This window comes from Lutjanus erythropterus, chromosome 19 (assembly GCF_056507025.1).
Source record: "Lutjanus erythropterus isolate fLutEry1 chromosome 19, fLutEry1.hap2, whole genome shotgun sequence".
Taxonomy (NCBI): Eukaryota; Metazoa; Chordata; class Actinopteri; order Lutjaniformes; family Lutjanidae; genus Lutjanus; species Lutjanus erythropterus.
Window position 1 is genome coordinate 3,482,754 of NC_139335.1, and position 17,955 is coordinate 3,500,708.

At 38.5% G+C, this 17,955-nt stretch overlaps 2 protein-coding genes across 3 annotated transcripts; both read right to left on the reverse strand.

The window, feature by feature from the left end:
• Positions 1–973: 973 nt before the first annotated feature.
• On the reverse strand, positions 974–12,413 carry mfsd11 (major facilitator superfamily domain containing 11). 2 transcript variants are annotated; one of them, XM_084743361.1, is made up of 14 exons: positions 12,154–12,412; positions 10,654–10,818; positions 10,514–10,569; positions 8,832–8,939; positions 8,664–8,743; positions 8,484–8,580; positions 7,987–8,045; positions 7,684–7,843; positions 6,119–6,162; positions 5,959–6,024; positions 4,568–4,693; positions 3,235–3,409; positions 2,556–2,691; positions 974–2,373 (listed from the first exon to the last, which is right to left on the reverse strand). In XM_084743361.1, exons 2-14 carry the CDS (start codon positions 10,747–10,749, stop codon positions 2,212–2,214), a joined length of 1,365 nt encoding a protein of 454 aa, XP_084599487.1. In that variant the 5' UTR covers positions 10,750–10,818; positions 12,154–12,412; the 3' UTR covers positions 974–2,211. The 2 variants fall into 2 exon arrangements, with proteins under 2 accessions (XP_084599487.1, XP_084599488.1); XM_084743362.1 differs by lacking the exon at positions 8,832–8,939 and having other exon boundaries at positions 8,664–8,782; positions 12,154–12,413.
• Positions 12,414–14,395: 1,982 nt separating this feature from the next.
• eif1 (eukaryotic translation initiation factor 1) lies at positions 14,396–16,540 on the reverse strand. Its single transcript, XM_084743363.1, has 4 exons — positions 16,356–16,540; positions 15,258–15,421; positions 14,977–15,078; positions 14,396–14,878 (listed from the first exon to the last, which is right to left on the reverse strand). Exons 1-4 carry the CDS (start codon positions 16,384–16,386, stop codon positions 14,834–14,836), a joined length of 342 nt encoding a protein of 113 aa, XP_084599489.1. The 5' UTR covers positions 16,387–16,540; the 3' UTR covers positions 14,396–14,833.
• Positions 16,541–17,955: the final 1,415 nt, after the last annotated feature.

A 17,955-nucleotide genomic window follows, 5' to 3' on the forward strand; every position in this document is an offset into this window, starting at 1 on the left:
ACCAAACAGGAGAATGTCGGACAAATGTCAAATAAAAAAGAGGAGGAGGACTTCAGTTTCTCGATCATGTTTCCCTTTGAGCTGCTCTGCTCCCCCGGTCTGCTGAAGTGTCTTTAAATGGAAGTCAGCGGCTCGATGCTGCAGAATATCTGTCGTGAAACATTAATCTGAGGGTGGTGATTATCTTGTGACTGCAGCTGAACATGTGGGACAGACAGGGGAGGACAGCAGAGGACACACCTTCACATCAGAAGGCAGAAATATTATGACAGATGTGCGCAGCTGCAGGTGGCCGTTTTGTCAGTACTTCATGTAAGGATGAGGCTGGAGTTGTCACCAAATCCCACAAAAAGGCCAAAAACATTAATTTTATCATTTTCTCAATAAATTGATTAACAATTATTTGACAGAATGCGACAAAACTGTATTAAAATGAGGCACTGTAAGGCTGCAAAGATGTTCTAATCCACAAATCTGGTTCTCCAGATGTTTTTCTACATCATCATGATTTTTTTTTTTTCAGTGAAAAAGGGAAGTTTACTGCAAAAATTATCATTTTGTTTCATCAGTTTTGGTCTTTTTATGGGATTCTGTTGACAGGAGGAAAAATGTAGAATATCACCAGACTGATCCTTTAAGGGCAGCCTTGGTGATTTTTGAACCTGGACTCTATTTTCCTCATGGTTTTGCTCTTTTGAAATTGGTCCAGTTGACGTTTATGGACCACTCTGAACCGTCGAAGTGCGTCCAACAAAAGTGCCTGTTTTTTCCACCGACAGGCTCAGATTGTTATAATAAGTGTCTGGCAACATTATGGAAAAGATATCGTGATGTTAACGATTACGATCCTTTTTGTTCAACCAGAAACAGACGATTTGTGAAACATCTTTGTTTCATACAGATCCCTGAAAAAAATAACACATCATGATCATTTTAATGTGGTTTTCGATGAAAATGAGAATAATTCATATCGTAAAAATCATATTGCAATTACAATTACAGAATCAAAATGGTTCAGCCCTAAATCCTTTTGTTTGCTGCGCTGAATTTAGGAACCCGTCGCTTCCTGGTGGATTTTGCACATGTGCACCTCTCAGGAGAGATGGAAGGAACAGGAAGATGGCTCACTCTGCTACCTCCATCATGGAAAAACCATGTTCAGTTCAGATCCACAGCATTAAAGAAACAACAAACTGCTGACAACTAAATTCACTGGCAACTAGTTTTGTAATCTCTGCCTCAAAGATGATTTTGCAGCCTGTTTCATGGCTCACGGCTGCAGACGTTTCTCTCAGCAGTGGACCAGTTTCAAAACTTGTCGTCGCATCAGACACAAAAACACGGGATCACAGAGTCCAGGCTGAAAACCACCAAAGTTTACATTTAAGTCAGTGTTGGGGGAAAGTTTTGGGGGTAACGCTTCAATTTCCAGGTCCCATAATTTCATGATGATCAGGTGGTAATTACCAAGTGAGATATTTGAAATTTGTCATGAATTACGTCCAAATGTCATGGTTAATCATATGATAATTAGCAAGTACCATTTTCATGTAGTGGGTGGTAATTACAAAGCAACATATTTGAAATTTATCTGAATTTGCCTGCAAATTACCCCCAAAATTCATGGTAAGTATGCGATAATTTGCAAGAGTCAGAAATTTCAAATATATCATGTGGTAATTAGCACCTACTGAAAGTGGAAATTGAAGCGTTACCATTTTGGGCTAAAACCTGCAGCTCATTCACAATAAAGTCAGCATTACTCGTTAGGATCTCGTCCTACAGGCACCAGCAGAGGGATCAAGTGGATCCGTCTTTATGTCGTTCTTAGCAGGCCACGAATCAAAAGTGCTTCTTAATTGATCAACAAACCTCGGTCCGTCATGCCCCAGAGAAGTCAGTTTAAAGTATATTTTCATCATTTGTACTGATTAATGTGCACAAACTAATATAATAAGCGCCACAGTGAGGTATATCTGATGTGCACACGGTACCTCCTCTTTCCTTTTGATTTAGAACAGAGAAATGTTGACATTAATGTTTGGTTCCTGCAGCCGCTGCCGGGTAAAAACATACCACAATGGCAGGCTGGGATACGTTCACCGTCATCATCATCATCATCATCATCATCATCCCTGGGTGATTTTTCCAGCTGTAAGGGGGGGGTGACACACATCCAGCTGTGCCCTCCTCATCCTCAGCAGACGCAGGTCAGATGCTGTCATAGTCCGACTCTCGCCGGCTGGACTCGGCCATCCCCTCTGCCATGAAGAAGGTCAGCGAGCCCAGAAACCCCGTCACCACCAGGATGAGCAGCTGCCAGTGCAGCAGCAGGTAGTTACTGTAGAAGAAGGCCAGAGCGGCCATGATGGACTGCAGGGAGAAATACGACATTATGATGCGATCGAGAAAGAAATTTAAACTCAAATAACACTCAGAGGGACACTGGTCCTCTGGAGCTGAGAAGAGATTCATCTGCACTCCATCTATACTTTCTGTTAATCACAGCACAAATACAAAAAAAAAAAAAAAAAACAAATTTAAAAAAACCTCACCTGTATGAACTTGAAGACGGCGAAGGCAGGAGCGCTGTTGTCACGGAACATGAAGCCGATGATGCTGAGGAGCTGCGTGTTGAAGCAGCTGTCGCCTAAACCGAGCAGGAAGCTGCAGAGCAGCGCCACCCCAACACTGAGTAACACAGAGATTACAGTCAAAAATACATCAAATAATGCAAACAGGATTCGTTCAATCGTTGATTCATGAAAGATCCTGCAGGGGCCTGTTTCAGAGAGCGCAGTCCAAATGACTGTCTGTGGATCAGTGTCTTATATAGATTAGTCTGATTTAAACAGTGATTATTGCAGTAATGTTTTGTCTGTCTTTACATTGATGACAGACTGATTATAAAAACTTAAAGTCCTCCAGTACCAAACTAATATCTAACCGGGATTTCATGCGTCTGAAAACTTTCTTTGTTTCAATATGTGTTTTGATAAAAGCTCATACTCGAACACATTAATGCGACTGTATGAATGAGGAAATGAAACAGGTGTCTCAGCCAGTTTGATGAAGAAAACCTGAGAGAGAGCAGATCAATTAAACTCTGGGTCAGTAACTTTGGTAACTGTCTTTCTGAAACAGAAAACCCAGAGTTTCCTTCATCTCAGGCTTCACAAACCCAGGTCTGAACAGAACCTCTCGTCTGTTTCTGAGAGGCTGTGGCCTTTGTACCTCGGGCTGATGAAGGCCTGCAGATCTGTTCCTGCCTCCGGGGCGATCGGAGCGTCGCTGGCGATGTTCAGGAAAATCAGGTAAAAGGCCACGAAGTGCGTGATGAGCCCCAGCAGCACCACTGGGTTCCTACCAAACCGGTTGCACTTGTTTAGCATCCCAAACACGCCCCCTCCTGGACAGACAGAGCAGACAGACATTCGTGACATTCCTCAGATCATTTCCTCTCTGCAGAGTTTGAACCGTCACCTTCTTCAAAGTCACACTTTTAAAGAATCATTAAGGTGCATTTTCAGTCAGTGTTCAAATATTACTCTGCTATAAACAACCAAAATTATGTTTCGTGATTAAATTCTACAGAAACAGGCAACTAAAGGAAAACAGAACAAAGTTTCGTCTTTCAGAATGTGTCACCTGCCTGTCAGCAGACTCAGTATCCTGTCTCTGTATATAATCCATCTGCACGTTTTATTTCACTTTATACATTTATACAGTTAATTCTTTATCTCTAATGTTCAATATACTGTACACTTATATCTTACACTGTGAAATCATACCGTGCAATAAGATCTTCACACTGTGAAACCGTCCTGTAAAGTCTTGTTTCCTGTTCAGTTATTAGTTTTCACAGTGTACAGTTTCTATTATGTTTATTAGCATAATGCTACACACCATGTGTGCATTATATTTGTACAATTGTCCTGCACAGTTATGAAAGGTGTGTATAATGTTTATAGTTCTGTGTATAGTTTTTAATTAATCTTTTATATTTTACTCTCACAGTTAGGAGGTTTACTTTAAAATGTGTTCTGCTACAGTCTGATAATTATTTGTTAAAAATGTAGTCAGTAACATAATCCAAGTATCACAATAATCAAGTACTGTAACTTGATCATTTTCTGTTATTTCTGGATTACCTCAATATAAATTATGGTAAAAATGGTTTAGCCTAATAAAGTGTTTTTAGGGCTGCAATAATCGATTGATTGGTCATTTATTTTCTCTATTAATCAATAAGTTGTTATGTCCAGAATGTCCAAAATGACGTCCTCAAATGTCTTGTTTTGTCCATAACTCAAAAAATATTCAGTATACTGTCACTGAGGAGTAAAGAAACCAGAAAATTTGAGAATTTTGAGGAATTTGAGAAGCTGGATTCTGAGAATTTGGACATTTTTTCCTTAAAAAAAAACTACTACTAACAACTAATTGAATAATCAACTAATTGTTGCAGCTCTTTTGCAATGTCAACTGCCATCAAGACATTAGATTAAATTTCAAGTGAAGACCCTGAAGATGGAGATGAAGACAGGACCCTGCACCCAGGACTCACCTAAGATCTCGCCCACACCGATGCAGATGCCGGAGATGCCGATCAGACTCTTTGCGTCTTGTCCGAACCGCGTCATGGCTCCGATACACGTCCCGTACACGCCGCTGTAAAAAGTCAGCTCCAAGCCTGATGGAGCAGACAGAGCAGCAGTTAAATTCTCCACCTGCCATGACACACTTTGAAGGGTAACTTCCTATTTATCAGCCTGTGTTTTTTGACCGCAGAGTCTAAATGTATCACCAGGCACAGAGAAAAAAATTCCAAAAGATTCCAGATGTTGAAGAAAGATGGTCATTTTCGACTGCAGGAGTTTAAGAAGTGCATGGATAAAATAATGAAGGTGGAACTTTCACTTGCATTTGAGTATTGTAGTTGGGGAAATGAAATATAGCATTTACAAGATTTGGAGATAAACATTTGTGTTATACATTTGTGTTATAACATAATGTTGATCGTAAGCAAAGAAGTGATCATCAGGAAGTGTTTGACAGGACAGAACAGTTGTACTTCAGGTTGAGGACTGGGCTGAAAAGAAAGCTGTTTTTGTTTGAATGATTAAATCAAAGGCAACTTGTTTCATGGACTTCATGTTCTCATGATTGTTTTGATTGAATCCACCTGTGTGGGACGTGAAAACACGGCCACTGTGTACCAGTTGTATGATGAATGTTTCTAATTGTCCAATAAAAGAGTAAAAATAAAATAAATCTGTCACCACGTTAAAAAAAACCCTCTGAAGTCTCCGATCACGGCGAAGCATGTGAGTGGCTAAAGACGCTGCAGCATAAAAACGACGTCACGTCGGGCCTCGTGCAGCAACATTCACTTAAACTGTCTCTTCTACGAGAAGTCGATTAAAGATGCACCAAACACTAAAACAGGGCAGGCGTTGTGCTGTGTGCAAATAATCTGACACGTGTCAAACAGCTGGAGAGATGCGACCAAAAAAGGAGAACCAAGAAAAAGAAATTCAGCAGGACTGAAGACCACATGTTGAGATGCTGTTAGTGTCAGCAGAGAGACGCACGTGAGAGAATGAAAGAGGAAAAAATATGACTTGGGCTTGAATACATTTAGATTTATATATTTTTTTTAATCAAATGATTATTGGAAAGGGAAAATAAAATAAAAGCCTTTTGTTATTTTTTTACCAAATTATGAATTTTGTTATATTTTTGACTTTTCTGATAATTTTTTATTATTTTAAGGAGGTTTCTGAGCTCAGTGGACATCTTCAAATGACCGGTTTTGTCTGACCAACACTCTCAAACCAACCTCTGTATCTCCATGTAATTATATTTTTACAGGCAATATCATTTATATTTTATATTAGTATAGTCCAAGCTGAAAAATACCAAAGACTCCCTTTAAAACATTTTGTTTCCACCCACCTGTGTATCCTATGGAGATGCTCAGCAGCAACATCTCTTTGGTGACAAACATTTTACAAGCTTTGACTGCAAAAAAAAAGAAAAAAAAGAACAGATGTTATGAGACATGAGACAATTTGAGGGTTAAAAGATGAAGTGGAGGTCATTTTAGTAAACGTACCAAAAGCGTCCAGCGCCTGTGAGCTGAGGCTTCTGAGCGGCGAGCTGCGAAGAGGACGAAGAAAACTGTTAAAGACGTCAAGATACTGACGGAACTTTTGTCTTAAAACGCTCTGTCCCTCGACCTGTCACGCCATCGCTTTTTTTTTTTTTTTTCTTTCTGGGACTTTTTCACCTTCCAGCTCGTCCCTAAACTGGACTTGGTTGCCGTGGCGACTGTATCACAGCAGCTTGAGAGAGAAATGTAGAAAAGACTACAAAGGGCAGCGCTTACAGTTAAAGGTCACCTGTCTCGTCCTGCTGTGGGTGGGACGGCCAGGACAGACAACGCTTTTAAAGAAATACTTTCTTCCTTTTCTTTTCACAATCTATGGAGGGTTTTTTGTGGAAGTCTTGCATAAAAAAGTCAGATTATTCAGTGCTGATGATGAGAATATTGCAGAGAAGAGGCTGAAGCAGGAAGCTCTTAACAACAGCTCAACAGCTGTTACACATCTCTAATTAACCCTGTACGTCCTGACACTGGACCCTGCACTTTACTTTACTTTACTTTACTGGACTCTTTGACAAAGAAAAATCCAGATAATTTACATATATGATATTTTGTCTGTATTATATTTGATAGGTCAGAGGCATTTATGAAAATGTATGGACCGTTATATTTTTTATTTGAGAAACAAATGAATTTACTGTTCACTGCTTTTGAAAAATGTGGTTTGTTTATTAAATTCATAAAGTAACATTTTTATTTTCCCTTGTAGCTGATAAAAACAGCTTGACCATGCGAATTATGACTGCAAGGAATTGTTTTAGTGAAAAGCTAAAAAAAAACAACTAACGATTACTTTCATATTTGATTAATCTGTCGATTGATCATTTAATAGCAGTTTGTTTTAAAATGTCAGAAAATGGTGAGAAATGTCCATCAGTGTTTCCCAAAGCTTAAGACGACGTCCTCAAATGTTTGGTTTTACTCACAACACAAAGATATTCAGTTTACTGTCAGAGAGGAGTGAAGAAACCAGAAATTAGTCACATTAAAGAGGCTGGAATCTGAGAATTTTGTCTTTTTTTCTAAAAAAATAAATTACCAATTAGCCAATTATCAAAACAACTGTTGATTACCTGTTGTAGTTCTAATAATCATCATGTCTCAAAAAGTAATTTTTTAACAAGTGCTAACATGCTAATGATTGTTTGTAACATCTCAGTGATTATAAGAAAGCAGGCTGCATTTATAAAAACACATAAATATCTCAGTTTTATCTAAAGATCGTTTTCAGTCTTTAATTAGTTTAACTGACTGTGTTTGTGACTGTGGAAGGTATAATGCAAACTGAAGAGGTGGAAGTAACTTCATTACAAATACTCAAGTTACTGTAATTAAGTAGTTTCATTTTAAATTGAGGTAATCCAAAATGGAAAGTAATCAGGTTACATTACATTAATATTGTGGTACTTGGATTACATTAGACTACTTTTTTTTTAACAGGAAATTGGTGATTGTATCAGAATACGTTTTTAAAGTAACCCTTTAGGAGACAGATTTCGTCGGTGGACACTCACGCGGCCGTGGAGCAGCTGTCGGTGGACTCGGCCTGCAGCAGCGACTCGGACGCCTCAGAGGGAGCCGGTTCAGGGTCAGGCTTTCGGATCAGAAAGAAGAGGAAGCAACCCACCAGACTGATCACCGTGAGGGAGATGAACACCGTCTGACGGTCCTTGTCTGAGACACACGACATGAGTCACACGCTTAAAATGACACTCAGCATGAGAAGTCGGCACGGGAACTGGACTCTGTGACTAGAAATAAATACATGATACACGACGATGAGGCAGAGATTTGATGAGATGCAGCTTCTTCCCTACCTGTTATGTGAACGTGTCCATGCCAGGCACAGTATATGTACAGATTTCCAAAGAATAAACTGCAGAGAGAGGAGGGATGTTGAAAAAAATATAAATTAAACTGAAGATGTACATGAGACAAGACATTTCTACAAACACTGATCCCAAAAAAGTTAAATAAGATTTTTCTTTATTAGTCCCACAACGGGATCATTTTTGGTGTTACGGCAACAAAGTAGATAGTAAAAATATCAATAAAAGCATCGATAAAAAAAAAAAAATTAAGCGTTTTTTGTTTGGTAAGACATGATTTGTCTAAATTCTCAAGAATGGACGTGTTGCAAAAACAATAAAGTTTGTCAATTTGAACTTTAAATATTTTGTCTTTGTGCTGTATTCAACTGAATATATGATGAAAAGAATTTGCAAATCACTGCATTCTGTTAATTTATGTTTTACACGGCATCCAAACTGAAGACATACACCAAACAACACATTCCCACACTCAGAAGATTCACCTGAACTGCAGAAGCGCCCAAAATATCCCACTATTCCTTCCGATGGTGCTGTCAGTGGAGTTGATGGCGAGCACGTTTCCCTGCGCCGTCCACAAGACTAAAACACAACAACGAGGAAACATAAACACGGAGAAGACGTTTTCTCGAGGTAGAAACGGTCGTGAGGTTATGTCTCGTTACCTGCTGCCGCTACTCCAACAAACACAGACGCCGTGTAGAAGCTCCAGGTGTACGGGTGGATGAACATAGCGATGTAGGCGCTGTAGAGAACGAGGTAAAGAGACGTTAGAAGACTGAATCTGCGTGAAAAGGACGGGACAGAGGCCGTGTTTGTCGATGTGGGTTTACCTGTACAACAGACCACTGAAAAACATTGACAGCTGCGGTCCAATGACGGTCACCACTGAAGGGGCGATCAGGTTGGAGGCAGAGAAAACTCCATAGATGATGGCCATGCTGCGAGTGACAGATCCCAGGACAGTTATTAATGCAGCACAAAATAAAGCACTGGTTCTCAACCTGAGGTGCGGGCATCACAGGGGGCCCTCAAGACTTTGTCTGCTCTCAGGTCCTCAAACACAGACTTACATGTTCAAGTAAAATCACAATTTCAGGGTTTGTTCACCTTTTCCAAAGTAAAATTCAAGCACTTTCAAGGGTCATTTTCAAGTTTTTCCAGCACCTTACATTTGTGGTACAACACATGTGAATATACTAAATGATTATTTCACATTAAATCAGATTTTATTGTACTTTTATCAACCAGAATTATGATTTGTGATAGAATGCTACAGACGGGCAAATTAAAGGAAAAGTTCCATGTTTCAAAATGTGTCTGACTTGTCGTCATAGTTGCATGCTAAAAACTGATCAATCATTAATAATCAATAAGATATAAAACACACATTTTTCTCTCATTTATTTCTCTTTATTATTGTAAGTTTGATTTATGTAAAAGAATTTATTTATTTATTTATCTAATGAACGACTCCACCAGAGAAAAGAATGTCAAATGAGGCACAATTAATCCAATTTTTAAACTACCAATTAATTATCAATTAATATATGTATAAATGCTCAAATTTTTATTGAGCAATTAATCAGTCAATGATTAATCATGAAGTTCCTACACAATCTGGTTCAGCAAATATCTGACTTATTTTATTTCTTTATTTAAAAAGCTAACTAATTCACTCGGCAGCAATCTATTATGAAAATAATGGGATTACATTTTCAAGCACTTTATCCAAAATCCAAGCACCTTTCAAACCTTGAAAACACTGCATTAAAAATCAAGTGTTTTCAAGGATACCCAACACCTTTGCAGACATGCAATTTATTCACAAGTCTGTTTACAAAACTTTTTATAAAGTTATATTTCTTTGTCTGTGATTAAAAATAGCAGGCTACTTAGTCGTCCACAACTCTGTGATAATGAATCACTGTTATTTGTTTGGTCGGGATGAGTGTGTATCAGCTGCTCTGTGAGGCTGTTAAAAGAAAAAATGTTCAACTTAAACTAGAACAGAGACATTTAGCAAAAGGTAAAGGTTCTATTAATTAATTTAATTTTTTTTTTTTTCATTTTGAACAAGCTTTGGAATGAATCACTTTGGTTGTATGAGGCACCTGTCATGTATTACTTACAGTAAATGAAGGTCAGAAGGCGACACGCTCAGATGGACGATGCCAGGGCCGTTTAATACACTGACGTACCTCATGCAATCACACTTTTAAAAAAAAAACTGAACTGTCCCTTTAAGGTGATATCTCCTGGAAGCCTGACTGACTGCTGCAAACTGAACTCTGGAAAACTCTGCTGCCTAAAATGGTTTATCTCAAATTGAATTATCCTTCAATGATTTCTGAGTGTGACAGATTTGATTATAGAACATGCCATGAGGTCTGTACCAATGCTGAGCAAGTCTGTGTCTAAAGTCTATAAATCCACAACATCTGCCCAGATAAAAAAAGAAATATTTACCTAAATTATAAATTTTTATGTGGCTGTAAGGAAACCCTAGATTTACCTTGTGTATCCGCTCCCATGGAACTCGGTGCTGTTGAAGCTCTTGATAACTGTTTGCTGTAAACATGAAGACAGAGGTTAGAGTTACTTATGAATTCATATGTGATCAGTGTAGAATGTGCTTCGGTGAATCCCACCTACCTCTATATTCCCACACGTTTGGAAAGCAGTGAACATGAACATAAAGCCGAAGCCGAGGATAATGATGTTCAGCAGCCTCTTCCCCTCTGGACTCATTTTGCCAGATGTGTGTGAATTCCTCGAGGATGTAATTACGAAAAGAATCTACTAGAGAGAAAAGCACATCTGAAAATAGAAGGGAAGTGGAAATCAGAACATTGATGCACTCACAGCAACTGTTGTTTCTTTCTGTCTTTTTAGCAAACTTCATTCAAAAATCGGTTGTTTTATCACAGACAAACATGCCGTTAGACGACTGCGACAAGTCCATCCATCCATTTTAAAGGATAGCAAATGACTCCAAGTAAAAGTTAGACTGCCTTAAAAGAAGTGCAGTTTTGTTAATGACTTCCCTGCAAAATTATGAAGTGGATTATTTGGATTACCATTAGACCCAAGTGTGTGTTCTATAAAATATTATGACTAATTACAAGCAAAAGAGGGTATAATTGACATATTTTTAAAAGGGGCCTGTTATGGTGCTCATGGTTTATCTCTTCATGCCAAACTTCATTCAAAAATTTGTTGTTTTCTCACAAACACATACGCCTTTAAAAGACTGTGACAAGTCCGAAATGCTGCCCTACATTTATTATTGGAGAGCACACGCTTATCATTTCGGCACAAAACAGATCAACAACTTCATTTCAAAAACTAGAACTTTCAGAATAATGTCTCATTGCGCGCGGTTTGGTGGGTAAAAGCCCATGATGGTCTAAATTAAATTAAAACTGCCTAAAAGTGAGTGTTGATTGGTGATTGAATTGCCTGCCGAATAATAAAGTGGAGCATCTGGATTGTCATAAGACAAATGACGATATAATTGAAGGATATTTAATTGGGATTTGTTTTGGTATTCATTTCGTAAATTTCGTTTAAATTTCATTGAAATGTGCGATATTCAAGCGACATTACTGCACTCACTGCAACCCTCACTGTAACCAAACTTTATTCAAAAAGCTGTTGTTTTATCACAAACACAGACGCCCTTAAAAGACTGTGACAAGTCTTACATGATTCCCGATATTTATGATCGGACAGCGCACACTGATCATTTCGGCATGAACTACATCTACACAACGACAACTTCAAGAATTTCTTCTCACTGCGCGCCGCAACCTCTCTCTGTATGTTTGGGTGGATTTAAAGCTAACGACGGTCTAACTAAAAGTTAGATTACCTTAAAAGAATTGTAGTTTGATGAATGAATCACCCGCCGATTCATAAAGTGAGTCGTTTGCACTATCATAAGATCAAAAGTTGTGTTCTAATAAATATTACCGCTGACTATAAGCAAAAGAGGATACAATTGACGGACTTATAAAGGGGGGGTTGTTTTGGGGTTTTATTTCCTAAACCGGAGATAGAGCAAAAGATCAGGACAATGGCTGATCACAAGACACGGAGACGTCTTTTTGTATTAAGAAAACAATCGTAGGGTTGACAAAGCAAACAACTTACCAAAGCCGCTGAAGCTGTGTAGCTAACCCTTTGGCTGCTCCTCTTTGTGCTCCTCTTATGTTGCTAATAACATAGTTCGCTCTTTGTGGAATTCCCGAGTTCTTTAGTCATGTATGTTCTCCGTGTGGTTCCTAAACGAACTATAACATGGTTGTTTTGGTCGGGTAAATCAGGTTCTCAACGCCGGTAAAGGACTTGCTCCAAACTATAAGAGGATGTCATGTGAATCAGTCAGCTGACTCTCCGGGCTCAGAGCTGCGGGTCTTCTTCTTCTTCACTGCTTCTTTTTTTTTTTGGCGGATTGTACTGCCACCTACAGCACCAGAGGAAGTACAGCACGCTCTGCTTTACTTTAGTCTTACATAGCCGAATAAAATACGATAAATAAATAAACGACACAGAAACAAATAAACAAAACAAAACACACAATATACTGTTAGAAAATCCGGCTATATTATATATATAATAACGCCTATATATTTTTGATTTTTTTTAAAATAAAAATCTCTTCATGTTTTAGAAATAAAATTTATTTCATTTCAAATTTATTATTCATTTATTTTTTATTAAATAAAACACTCTTTATTGTTCTGACTATTTATTTCAATTCTTTATAATTATTTTATTGTATTTTCTTACAGACAGCCATAATCATAATTATTTCATTGTTTTACATTATATGTTTACCAGTGTGGACCATATGAAGAGTATGAGGATCCAAATAAATAAATAAATAAATAAATAAATAAATAAAACCCATACTACAAGCTCTTGTTTAAATTAGTTTTACTGGCCTAATAAAATACAATAAATCAAAACAAACCAGAAAAAAATGTTATGATAGACATTGTTACTAAGATATGTATAACCTGTATAAATTTTTGATTTTTTTTTTTTTTTTTTAAATAGAAATATTTTTTAGTTTAATATCCATTTTTCCTTTTACCCATTTTTCGCAAGATTCAGATTTAGTTTAGTATTTCTTCAGCCAACCTTTGCATGTCTATACCACTTTGAAGTGAAATGTTTTCATTGTCAAATCTTCATCTTCAAGTGACCATAAACATGAAGTTGAAGTATTTCATCATACAATGAAAATACTTGCGCCCCGAATTTATAACTTCTGTATATTTTTGATTATTCTTGTAAAACACGTTTTATTTTTCTGACTGTTCATTTTGTTGATTCATAAAATTTCTATTTGTGCTAATGTGTGGACCCCATGAACAATGGCTACTACCTTTGAAGTGGCTTATAGGGATGCAAATGAATATATATATTTTTTTACTTGTACCCACCCACAAGTACCTCTTCATCAAACCTGCTGTATATGACTTTAAAATGTTTTTACCCTCTTTTTAATGAAGTGCCTATTCACACTATTCCATGTACTGTTCACACAGCATTATTGACAATAGAGTTTACTTGGAACTTAGAATAATTTTGTTTTGAGTAAAATCTTCACTTCCAAGTGACCAGAGACATGTTAGGCAGAAATATATCATACAATGGAGATACTTGTACACCTTAAGTACCTCAAAATGGTACGTTACCAGATCTACACACTTGAAACAAAGTCTAGTGTTGCAGAGACCAAACAGTTGCTGTAAACAAGTGAAACCACCCACACATGCACAAAAAACAGGACATGCTTATCAACTACAGAAATTTTATTAAACCAAATGAGGATTTTGCAAAACAGGCTTGCTCTCAGTCATCACCTTCAGTCACAGGAGCACAGTATGACCTGGCCATGGCTTTGATCTTTACTGCATTTACTTTAGTATCATTACATCTTAACGCATGGTTATAAATTATTGCATTAGAGTACTGTAAATTAAAAGATTCAAGTGTCCATAACCACAGGCCACATTACAGGCCTCACTCAGACCACCATTCAACACCCGTTTGGCTGTAATACTTGAACTGGCAGCAAAAGAAATTCAGAAAATTGCGCCATTAAATAAGAACAAAAAACTCAAATTAGCAGGACGGGATGGTGGAGGTGGTCAGTATTTAACTCCCTCACTGCTCTGCAGCCTGAGAGCGGGCAGCTGGGCGTGTAAACAATGCAGTGTGGGATGTTGAAGCAGACTGAAGAGGGAAGTCACTCGTGTTGGCAATAGAGATCCCCCTCTTCCCTCCTCCCCCTGCCCTGTCACTCGCTTCTGCCATTAACACTGATCTCTCTGTACACACCCAGCCCCCACCCCAATCCCCAGGACACCACTCCACTCCAACATAGGGACACTCATTGTTTTATTGAAACACCTTGAAGTACAAAACAAAAACGTTACACAAAACGGTGCCCGCTTATCGTGGCACAAGAACCTAAAAAGAAAAAATTAAAAGGAAATAAACAAGGGGTAAGGAAGGAGGAAGTGTGTGTGGGAGGGTCATCACCACTCATCCCTGATGTTGTGTGGAGCTGCAGTGGTGCGTCTTTGTGAGAGCAAGCCTGCCCCCTGGTGTCGTAGGAGGGCGATGGTGTTACAGAGTCTCATGTTTGTCAGAGGTAATTCACGTGTTAGCTAATAGGAGCTGGTGGGGCTGCAAGGGGGGAGAGGAAGAGCAACAGCAGCACATAGGAGGAGGGGGAGGAGAGGGTGGGGGTGGGGGTGGGGGTGGGGGGGGTTTAATGGCCTTCAAGGAGAGAAGGGGAGAGGGCTGCTAGCAGCTTCTAGAAGCCGTGGACTTTGAGCTGCTCCTCCCTGGCCATGTCAAACTGCAAAAGAAGAAATAAGAGATCAATTAATTTGTGCCTCAGACACAGCAGTAAAGTATTCACAAGTGTTAGCCAAATATTTTAAAAAAATGGCTTACCTCCATGATGAAGTGGCAGATATTCTTACGCTGGTCTCCCTGAAGCTGGATCACTTCACCATACTCTGGATGCTCAATCACTGTCCCATTGCAAGCGAACCTCTGTTAGGGTCACAAAAAGCAAAACAAGGAGTCAGTGCAGACAGGGCCAGAAAACAGGGATACAGCTGGCAGGAAGCCACAAAATAAAATAAAAAAAGCACCACTGACTACAACACTTTACGGTATCCCAGAAGAGCATAAAAACCACATCAAAGTCAGACCACACCCAATGAGCATACCTTTTTGAAGGCCTTGACTAGCTTCTTCTTGTCATAATCGGCAGCAATGCCCTGGACAGTGGTGAGGGTCTTCCTGCCGTTCCGTTGTTGGATTCTTATGTGGATGTAGTCGTCTGTCCCGGAAGGGAGGCGGTCATCACCCTTAATTGCATCAGCAAAGGGGTCTAATGTGGAGAGAGGGAGAAGAATAAAACAAAGCTGAAAAAAACAAATTATAAACTGCTAACCTATCTAAATCAAGTTTTATTATTAATTGAAATGTAGGATAACGTTATTTGGTATTCAGAAGTATAATTGTGGGGTTGCTCGATGGGAGGAAGACTAAATTTCTGTACGACTAATTGTTGATAAATCAGTTGTTTCTTTTTCTTTATAAGTTATTTAACTGTTTGGAATAAATAAAACTGTGCCCCATTCAATCCTGTGCCCCCTATTCTTGTCAGATCAGCTGATCATCTTCCCTCTGTTGTCATCTGGCAGATCTCTTTGGAAGGATCATATTTCAGACGACGAACTGCGCAGGCGTACATACGAAGTACACAGCTTAACAGCTTAGGACCAGCGTCAACTAGCTGCTGCTAAGCGTTTGCCTTAAGCCATCCGGGGGAAAAAAAAAGAAAAACGGCAGACGTGACACGGCAACTTCTGTTTGCACTGACTGAGTCAAAGCTTATGGTTCAGTTTAACTATGAAAATAACATGAATGCAGTCTTTTTCAAGCAGTGATACGATCCTCCTCTGATCGCAGACAGATGTGAAGAATAAGCTAACGATTTAGCAGAAGAGTGAAGGCCTGATGGCGACCGTTTTGGCCGTTAGCACAGGCCTGCTAATGACTAAAATCATCACGTCCAGACTGACACATTTATATACCAAAAATCTGACTGCGAGTTACACGAGCTACACGAAATCCATGAAATAAAGAGATTTACTGCATCGTTTACAGTCAAGTCTTCTACTAAGGAGATAAAACGTCGAAGTAAGTCAGAAGCTAACCGTTAGCCGTTTCGCTAACAGCCGCCCTTCCCCCACCTCGTCTCACCCTCGTTCGGTCTAATACACATATATATATACATATATAGATAAAAAACGACTTACCAAAAGTTTGGAGGTTCTGGATACCGGACATACGATAAGATTTGATTTCCTTTCGTAAGATAACTTGGTTAGCGAGCGGTTCGTCGGCTAACTGTCACTGTTTTTGTCGTTTCGAGGTTTGGCCTTTTCTTCACGGGGACGTCGCTCAGCTCCGCTTCGACAGCTCTTCACAAAATGGAGTCCGATGAGCTCGTAGGACTGAAAAACAAGGCTTTATAGCTCCGCCCCGAAACTGACGTCAGGACGTCGCTGACGTTGGAATGGGACGTCGTCAGCAGCCAAGCCCTGTTTCTCAAATTTACTGGAAGGGTGACGTCAACAGGAAAATTACCAACATATATTTGTTTTTTTTGTTGTTTTTTTTATTAAATGGGAAAGCACAAAAAAATTTACGTATATTTTTTGTATTTACAGTGTTTTTGACAGTAAAACATATTTATACAGTCAAACAACAAGCGGGGGGGGGGCACATTAAAACAGAATATAAAGACATTTTAAAAAGCAAACAGATAATAACAAATAATAAAATAAATAATAAAAACGAATATTGAAGGCACAAATTGCAAATTACTTTTCAGGCAACGCATACCCTTACAGAATTTAATGCTTTGGACAGGCTATATAGTTCGAAATCATTATAAGAAAAAAAAGTAAAAGGTGGCTTTTGGCTATTAAATTTGCACTTAAATTCGGTAAATACTGAAGTAGTGTATTTTGTTACTTTATATTAATGTAACAAATGCACAAAACGGAATGATGATCCTTCTTTTATACTTTTATCTGGGTAAATTATCCTCTCACATTCATTTAGTGCCTGACTATCAATTTTGTGTAATTCATTATTTTTCAATAAGAATATATATAATAATCATTTTTTTCCTAAAACAAACTTACCCAAAATATAAAAAACATAAAAAAAAAACAACAACACTTAAACGTAGAATCCAAAGGATTTGTCCGAGCTTTTCAAACACACCAGGAATATTAGAAGTTTATTGTTGAGTATCTTTGCCAGAAGGTCAAATACCGGCATTTTGCGTTGGTAAAGCATCCTGAGCAGCAAAATAATGAAAAGCTAAGGAAATACAGTCTCTGCAGATACAGACACCTCCACAGTCTGACAGTGGGTCATAGATGATGACTGAAAATGATTTGTTTTTGTTTCTGAGTTTATACTTTTTTGTTGCATATTACCTCATGGTTGATGTCCATGTGCACATGAGCCACCATCTTGGATTTTGATATATTTTTTGAATGTTGTCATTAAGTCACATGACCTGAGTGCCTGACCCATCCCCCCTTAGTGTTCCTGATGGTATGTAATGAGACCCCTTCCCCCACAGTGTTTCAAATGACTCCCCCAGGACACAGAAACCATTCAAGGTCTGTAATGTAATTATAAAACCTATAAAACTTTAATATATAAAGAACAGACACAGAGACAATAGAACTGGTATAAAAACAGCCTTTCCCTGCCTGTCCAACTCAAAGCTGGGACACCTTTGTATTCTGCCACCTTTGTTGATAATTCTGGCAAATATGCAAAATTGCAAAGGCTTGTTTTTATGCCCATAGATCTGTTCTGACTTACAAGATTATG